The following is a 9,090-nucleotide window of genomic DNA, read 5'->3' on the forward strand; positions in this document are numbered from 1 at the left end:
TTTCTTGCGGTTTGACGGAGGCAGGCCTGCGCTCCCACCCACCAGGCGGACGATACCGGTCTGGCAGCCTTCCTCCTCTCCCTCACCCCCCACCCCTTCCACCTCGCGTTACCGGTCTGGCAGCACCCCCTCCCCGTTACAGGTGTTGCAGCGCGCCCCCCGCCAGCCCCCGCAGCAGAAGCACTTGTTGACGTCTATGCATGGCCCGTGGTTCGGACAAGGCGGAGTGCAAAGGGCTATGGAAGGGGAGGAGTAGACAAGGGTTACTTCGAGCCGTGTGTTTCTCTGTGTGTGTATCTGCATGTGCCTGCGTTGGTCTGTCTGTGTATGGTCCTATGTATGTATATATGTATGTATGTATGTATGTATGTATGTATGTATGTATGTATGTATGTATGTATGTATGTATGTATGTATGTATGTATGTATACCTTGTATGTCTGTGTGTACCTGCTTGTCTGTGTGTACCTGCATGTCAGTGTGTACCTGTGTGTGTCTGCGTGTCTGTGTGTACCTTCGTCTCTGTGTGTACCTGCGTGCCCATGTGCGTGTGTGTGCGTGCGTGCGTGCGTGTGTGTGCGTGTGTGTGTGTGTGTGTGTCAGCGTGTGTGTGTGTGTGTACTTGCTTGTGTATGCCTGCGTGTGCGTGTGCGCGCGTGCGTGTGTGTGTGCTTGTGTGTGCATCTGCGTATGTGTGTGCACCTGCGTGCCCATGTGTACTTGCGTGTGTGTGCCCCCTGCGCATGTGTGTATGCGCCAGCGTGTGGGTCTGTGTGTGTGTGTGTGCCTGCGTGTGTGTGTGTTGGGCTGCGTGTACATACATGCATCATGCAGTGTGCGTGGTCCGGTGTGCTGGGGCGCTTCCTGTCAGACACTGTCTCCTGGTGTAGTCAGGCGCACGTTGGCAGGTGTTGGGAGCGTATCTCGCCGTTCCCGCACTGCTCTGTACACAATCCTGCCGGGAGAGAGTCAGTCCAGCATCAGGGGAGAGTCCGTCCCTCCCTGACAACGAGCGTCAGAAAGCGTCGTGGGGGGGGGGGGGGGGGGGGGGGGGGGGGGGGGGTGCGGGGGTTACTGATTACAGTTACAGTTGGACGTCGGTGAAGGGAGCATTTGGAATGTATCCTTAATAAGGATGGTGATCTGGTTTTTCAATAGTGTATTTGACATTTAAGAATACTTGCTTAGATACTTGGACGATGTAGTATTATGGTGATGGTTTTGTTTGGTATTGTATATATTATGCTTGCAATAAATGATTACAGTTATTGTTGGCAAAAAAAAGACGTACAGGTTTGAATGCTGTAAATTGTAGATAGTGTGTGCAGGATGGTATTAATGTGTGGGATCGCTGTTCGGCACGGACCCCATGGGCCGACGGGCCTGTTTTCGCGCTCCGTGTATATCCCTAAAGTAAAGTAAACTATATTGAAAGATTCACAATGAATGTTGCCGGGACGGGAGGGCAAGACGTGTAAGTTGGGATTGTTTAATGTGGAGAAGGAGAGTGGGCGCTGATCTTATCGTAGTGTATACAATCATGAGGACACAGGGACAAGGGTACTGCGCAGTCTTTTTCATAGGGTCAGTGTGTCGAAAGCCAGAGGGCACAGGTGAGGTGTGGGGTTGAAAGGGAACCTGAAAGGTAACGTTCTCACCCAGAGGGTGGTTTATGTATGGATCCAGATGCCAGAGGAGGTATTAGAGACAGGTACTATACATTTAAAATACATTGCGACACGTATATGAGTGGGAAAGGTTTTGAGGGATATGGGCTAAACGCAGGCAAATGGGACTATGGGGGGAGGGGGAGAGAGAAGGAGAGGGATGAGGGGTGAGGTGAGTGGGTAAGGGGAAGGGGTTGTGAGAGAGGAGAGGGTAGAGAGTGTGGAGGGGCAGTGGGGAAACGGCGGAGGGGGCGGGAGATAGATGGTGTGTGGGGGAGATGGGGTGTGAAGGAGAGAGGGGAAGAGGCGGAGCGAGATTGGGCGAGGGGGGGGGGGAGAGAGGGAGAGGGGGAGAGGGGGGAGTGTGGGAAAGGGGAATGGGTAGAGCGGGAGAAGGCGGAGGGGAGCGGGAGCGAGGAGGAGAGGGTCTGAGCGGGAGAGAGGGGAAAGGCGGAGAGAGAGGGGGGTTAGGGGGAAATAGGGGAGAGAGACTGCGAGGGTGAGAGGGAGAGAAGAACAGGGGAAGAACGGAGAGGGGTGAGGGGGGCAGTGGGAGAAGGAGAGAGGGGGCAAGAGTTGTAGAGGGAAGTGGAGAAGGGGAGAGGGGGAGAGGGGGAAAGAGAGAGTGCGGGAGAGGGGGAGAGGGGACGAGGCAGAGCGAGCTGGTGAAGGGCATAGAGGGAGAGGGAGAGGGAGAGGGGGCGAGGGGAGAGATAGTACGAGGTGGAGATTGGCTGGGGAGGGGGGAAAGGGAGGAGCGGGGGAGAGGGGCAGATGGGGAGAAGCGAGATGGGGCAGAGAGGGACAGAGTGGTAGAAGGGGCATGGGGGAGAGAAGGAGAGATATGGGGAGGGAGAGGGGGAGATTAAGAGAAGTGGAGAGGGCGCGATGTGTAATGGAATGAGGGGAGAGAGAGAGTTGGGGAAAGAGGAATACGGTGTTAAAGATAGGGAGAGAGAGCGAGAGAGCGAGAGAGGGAGGGTGGTGAAGGGTTGTGGGAGAGAGCGATGGAAAGGGGATTAGGGAGGAGAGAGGGGATGATTGTGCGGTAAAAGAGAGAGGGAAGGGGGATGGATGGTGAGAGGGGGAGGGAGTTTGTAGAGAGGGGAGAGAGAAGAAGATGGGGAGTGGTGAAAACAGTGTGAGACTGGGAGGGGAGAGGGAGAGAGAGGCAGAGGGGGAGAGCGGGGGTGGGTTGGGAGAGTGGGAGTGCGGAAGAGGGGGAACGGGTGACAGGCGATAGATAGATAGATAGATATATATATATATATATAGATAGATAGATAGATAGATAGATAGATAGATAGATATAGAGATAGATAGATAGATAGATAGATAGATAGATAGATAGATAGATAGATAGATAGATAGATAGATAGATAGATAGATACTGAGATAGGGAGAGAAAGAGAGGGGAGTAGATAGATAGATAGATAGATGTGTGTGTGTGTGAGAGAGAGGGAGAGGGGAGAGAGGTGAGGCGGAGAGTGGGAGAGGGTGAGAGGGAGAGAGAGAGGGAGCGGGGAGCGGAGAGAGGAGAGAGGAGAGGAGAGGGAGAGGAGGGATGGGAGGAGGGGGGGAGGGGGGAGGGGGGGGGGGGGGGGGAGGGGGAGGGGGGCAGGGGTGGTAGATAGAGGGGGAGTTGGGAAGATTGGGTGTGGGGGAGAATTGAAGATTTAAAGGCCGATAAATCCTCAAGGCCAGATAGGGTGCATCCCAGAGTACTTAAGGAAGTAGCCCAGATAAATAGTGGATGCATTAGTGATAATCTTTCAAAACTCTTTAGATTCTGGAGTAGTTCCTGATGATTGGAGGGTAGCTAATGTAACCACACTTTTTAAAAAGGGATGGAGAGACAAAACGGGGAATTACAGACCAGTTAGACTAACATCGGTAGTGGGGAAACTGCTAGTCAGTTATTAAAGAAGGGATAGCAGCACATTTGGAAAGTGGTGAAATCATTGGACAAAGTCATAGAAACATAGAAATTAGGTGCAGGAGTAGGGCCATTCGGCCCTTCGAGCCTGCACCGTCATTCAATATGATCATGGCTGATCATCCAACTCAGTATCCCGTACCTGCCTTCTCTCCATACCCCCTGATCCCCTTAGCCACAAGGGCCACATCTAACTCCCTCTTAAATATAGCCAATGAAGTGGCCTCAACTACCCTCTGTGGCAGAGAGTTCCAGAGATTCACCACTCTCTGCGTGAAAAAAGTTCTTCTCATCTCGGTTTTAAAGGATTTCCCCTTTATCCTTAAGCTGTGACCCCTTGTCCTGGACTTCCCTAACATCGGGAACAATCTTCCTGCATCTAGCCTGTCCAACCCCTTAAGAATTTTGTAAGTTTCTATAAGATCCCCTCTCAATCTTCTAAATTCTAGAGAGTATAAACCAAGTATATCCAGTCTTTCTTCATAAGACAGTCCTGACATCCCAGGAATCAGGCTGGTGAACCGTCTCTGCACTCCCTCTATGGCAATAATGTCCTTCCTCAGATTTGGAGACCAAAACTGTACGCAATACTCCAGGTGTGGTCTCACCAAGACCCTGTACAACTGCAGTAGAACCTCTCTGCTCCTATACTCAAATCCTTTTGCAATGAAAGCTAACATACCATTCGCTTTCTTTACTGCCTGCTGCACCTGCATGCCTACCTTCAATGACTGGTGTACCATGACACCCAGGTCTCGCTGCATCTCCCCCTTTCCCAATCGGCCACCATTTAGATAATAGTCTGCTTTCCTGTTTTTGCCAACAAAATGGATAACCTCACATTTATCCACATTATACTGCATCTGCCAAACATTTGCCCACTCACCCAGCCTATCCAAGACACCCTGCAGTCTCCTAGCATCCTCCTCACAGCTAACACTGCCCCCCAGCTTAGTGTCATCCGCAAACTTGGAGATATTGCCTTCAATTCCCTCATCCAGATCATTAATATATATTGTAAATAGCTGGGGTCCCAGTACTGAGCCTTGGGGTACCCCACTAGTCACTGCCTGCCATTGTGAAAAGGACCCGTTTACTCCTACTCTTTGCTTCCTGTTTGCCAGCCAGTTCTCTATCCACATCAATACTGAACCCCCAATGCCTTGTGCTTTAAATTTGTATACTAATTTTTTATGTGCGACCTTGTCGAAAGCCTTCTGGAAGTCCAGATACACCACATCCACTGGTTCTCCCCTATCCACGCTACTAGTTACATCCTCGAAAAATTCTATAAGATTCGTCAGACATGATTTACCTTTCGTAAATCCATGCTGACTTTGTCCAATGATTTCACCACTTTCCAAATGTGCTGCTATCCCATCTTTAATAACTGACTCTAGCAGTTTCCCCACTACCGATGTTAGACTAACTGGTCTGTAATTCCCCATTTTCTCTCTCCCTCCCTTCTTAAAAAGTGGGGTTACGTTTGCTACCCGCCAATCTTCAGGAACTACTACAGAATCTAAAGAGTTTTGAAAGATTATTACTAATGCATCCACTATTTCTGGAGCTACTTCCTTAAGTACTCTGGGATGCAGCCTATCTGGCCCTGGGGATTTATCGGCCTTTAATCCATTCAATTTACCCCACACCACTTCCCGGCTAACCTGGATTTCACTCAATTTCTCCAACTCCTTTGACCCGCGGTCCCCTGCTATTTCCGGCAAATTATTTATGTCTTCCTTAGTGAAGACGGAACCAAAGTAGTTATTCAATTGGTCCGCCATATCCTTGTTCCCCATGATCAACTCCCCTGTTTCTGACTGCAAGGGACCTACATTTGTTTTAACTAATCTCTTTCTTTTCACATATCTATAAAAACTTTTGCAGTCAGTTTTTATGTTCCCTGCCAGTTTTCTTTCATAATCTATTTTTCCTTTCCTAATTAAGCCCTTTGTCCTCCTCTGCTGGTCTTTGAATTTCTCCCAGTCCTCCAGTATGCTGCTTTTTCTGGCTAATTTGTACGCATCATCCTTCGCTTTGATACTATCCCTGGTAGTCAGCATGGATTTATGAAAAGTAAATCATGTCTGACGAATCTTATAGAATTGTTCGAGGATGTAACTAGTAGAGTGGATAAGGGAGAAACGGTGGATGTGTTATATCTGGAATTTCAGAAGGCTTTCGACAAAGTCCCACATAAGAGATTAGTATACAAACTTAAAGCACACGGTATTGGAGGTTCAGTATTGATATGGATAGAAAACTGTCTGGCAAACAGGCAGCAACGAGTAGGAGTAAACGGTTCATTTTTAGAATAGCAGGCAGTGACTAGTGGGGAACCGCTATTTACAAAATATATTATTTTTTTGGACGAGGGAATTGCATGCAACATCTCCAAGTTAGCGGATGACACGAAGCTGGGGGGCAGTGTTAGCTGTGAGGAGGATGCTAGGAGGCTGCAAGGTGACTTGGATAGGCTGGATGAGTGGGCAATTGCATGGAGGATGCAGTATAATGTAGATAAATGTGAGGTTATCCACTTTGGTGACAAAAACAGGAAAGTAGACTACTATCTGAATGGTGGCCGATTAAGAAAAGGAGAGATGCAACGAGACCTGGATGTCATGGTACACCAGTCATTGAAAGTAGGCACGGAGGTGCAGCAGGCAGTGATTAAAACGAATGGCATGTTAGCATTCATAGCAAAAGTATTTGAGTACAGGAGCAGGTTGGTTCTACTGCAGTTGTACAGGGTCTTGATGAGCCAACATCTGCAGTATTGCGTACAGTTTTGGTCTCCTAATCTGAGGAAATATATTCTTGCCATAAGGGAGTAGAAAAGGTTCACCAGACTGTTTCCTGGGTTGTCGGGACTTTCATATGAAGAAAGACTGGATATACTCGGCTTGAACTCCCTAATTTAGAAGTTTGAGGGGGGATCTAATAGACACTTACACAATTCTTAAGGCGTTGGACAGACTAGATGCAGGAAGATTGTTCCCGATGTTGGGGAAGTCCAGAACAAGTGGTCACAGTTTAAGGATAATTGGGAAATCCTTTAGGAACGATGTGAGAAAAACATTTTTCACACAGAGAGTGGTGAATCTCTGGAATTATCTGCCACAGAAGGTAGTTGAGGCCAGTTCATTGGCTATATTTAAGAGGGAGTTAGATGTGGCCCTTATGGCTCACGGTATCAGGGGGCATGGAGAGAAGGATACTGAATTGGATTATACCCCACGATCATATTTAAGTGGCGGTGCAGTCTCGAAGGACCAAGCGGCCTAATCCTGCACCTATTTTTTTTATGTTTCTATGATGCTAAGCAAAGTGGCGGAGAGGCGGAGAGAGAGGGGGTTGGGGGGGGGGGGGGGGGGGGGGGGGGGGGGGGGGGGGGGGGGGGAGGGTGACATGGGGACGAGAGAGAGAGAGTGGAGGGGGAGATTGTGAGAGAGGAAGTGGGGAGAGGGGGAGAGAGGAGGGAGGAGAGAGGTCCGTGAGAGGGAAAGGGAGGGTAGGATGTGCTTGAAAGAGAGAGGTGGAGAGGAGGGTGGACGAGGGGGAGAGTGTGAGAGAGAAGTAGGGGGAGAGGAGGTGTGAGAGAGGGGGAGGGGGAGTGGGGGGAGAGGGGGGGGAGGTGGGTGGGAGAGGGGAAGAGGGTTGTGTTGTTTCCTTCCTGCGTTCACCACTAGCGGGCTCTGTCTCGAAATGAATGTTTCCTCAGGGAGTGTCCGGGGGGGGGGGGGTCTGCAGGGATTTAGCAGCAGCCATGTCTGGCTTGAATCCACATCATACACGGTGACTGGGGAAACGCCAGCAGAGCTGATGATAGGCCAAAACCTGCGAACAATACTGAATGCTTTTGAACCACCATCGCCCCCAAATCCAGACACAAAAGCGAGGGCGGAAATGAAAGCACACAGACAAGCAAAAAGGAAAGCGTACTGTGATGCCAAACGCAGAGTACGAGCGCCGCGGATCGAAGTCGGCGACCGGATACGAATCAGCCGCCCAAACTGACAGCATCAGCTCGCAAACGCACTCTCCAAGCCTATAATGATTAAATGGGGATCGGCGAGAACGCGTACCTCCTCCAAGAATACACCAGATGGAACGCGAGGCGTCTCATTGCAAGTAGATAGCGACAGGAAGAAGACGAATTGGACACTTTTCCTTTCCCAATATCCAGTCAAGACAATGATTGTGGTCAGCATACAGCAGAACAGTCTATTACCGCTCGACTCTACCAGCGACAGAAGAGAATACCTCAGTATCTGCACGATTATCAGCTGTGAAGCCACAAACGTTATGTTCACCGAGCTGTTATTTTGCACTGATTGCATATGGACACATTTGGGTGGATAACTGGACTTAAATGGAAGAAAGGTGGATGAACTTATAGCCTGGATTGACACCTGGAAGTATGGCGATCAGTGAAACATGGTTGCAGGAGGGCTGTGATTGGAAACTAAATACTCCAGTATTTCGTTGCTTCAGGTGTGATAGAATTGGAGGGGCAAGAGGACGAGGTGTTGCATTGCTTATCAGGGAAGATATTACAGCAGTGCTTTGGCAGGATAGATTAGAGGGCTCGTCTTGGGAGGCTATTTGGGTGGAACTGATAAATGGGAAAGGGGTAGAAACACTTATAGGGGTGTATTATAGACCGCCAAATGGGGAGCGAGAATTGGAAGAGCAAATATGTAAGGAGATTGCAGATATTAGTAGTAAGCACAAGGTAGTGATTGTGCGAGATTTCAATTTTCCACACATAGACTGGGAAACACATTCTGTAAATGGGCTGGATGGGTTGGAGTTTGTAAAATGTTTGCAGGATAGTATTTTTGCAGCAATACATAGAAGTACCTACTAGAGAAGGGGCAGTGCTGGACCTCCTGTTAGGAAATGAGACGGGTCAGGTGGCAGAGGTATGCGTTGGGGAACAGTTCGGGACCAGTGATCACAATACCATTAGTTTCAATATAATTATGGAGAGGGTCAGAACTGGACCTAGGGTTGAGATTTTTGATTGGAGAAAGGCTAACTTTTATGGCTTCACAGCTGATAATCGTGCATGAGATGCGAAAGGATTTAAAAGGAGTAAATTGGGACATTTTGTTTTATGGGAAAGATGTGGAAGTGGAATGGAGGACATTTAAAGGTGAAATTGTAAGAGTAAAGAATCTTTATGTCCCTGTTCGGTTCAAAGGAAATAGTAAAAATTGGAAAGAGCCATGGATTTCAAGGGAAATTGGACACTTGGTTCGGAAAAAAAAGAGAGATCTACAATAACTATAGGCAGCATGGAGTAAAGGAGGTGCTTGAGGAGTATAAAGAATGTAAAATGAATCTCAAGAAATAAATTAGAAAAGCTAAAAGATGATATGAGGTTGCTTTGGCAAGTAAGGTGAAAGTAAATCCTAAGGGTTTCTACAGCTATATTAATAGCAAAAGGATAACGAGGGATAAAGTTGGTCCATTAGA

The 9,090-nt window shown here is 48.7% G+C and overlaps 1 protein-coding gene across 1 annotated transcript in view; it reads left to right on the forward strand.

Annotated features, from left to right (window-relative positions):
- The window catches only part of LOC129706177 (uncharacterized), a 57,743-nt gene that overhangs the window by 18,641 nt on the left and 30,012 nt on the right, over positions 1-9,090 (forward strand). Inside the window, exon 7 of the mRNA XM_055650226.1 lies at positions 143-210. Coding sequence (XP_055506201.1) covers positions 143-210 — 68 coding nt within the window. The remainder of the gene's footprint in view (positions 1-142; positions 211-9,090) is intronic.

This window comes from Leucoraja erinacea, chromosome 2 (genome assembly GCF_028641065.1).
Source record: "Leucoraja erinacea ecotype New England chromosome 2, Leri_hhj_1, whole genome shotgun sequence".
NCBI classification, from domain to species: domain Eukaryota; kingdom Metazoa; phylum Chordata; class Chondrichthyes; order Rajiformes; family Rajidae; genus Leucoraja; species Leucoraja erinaceus.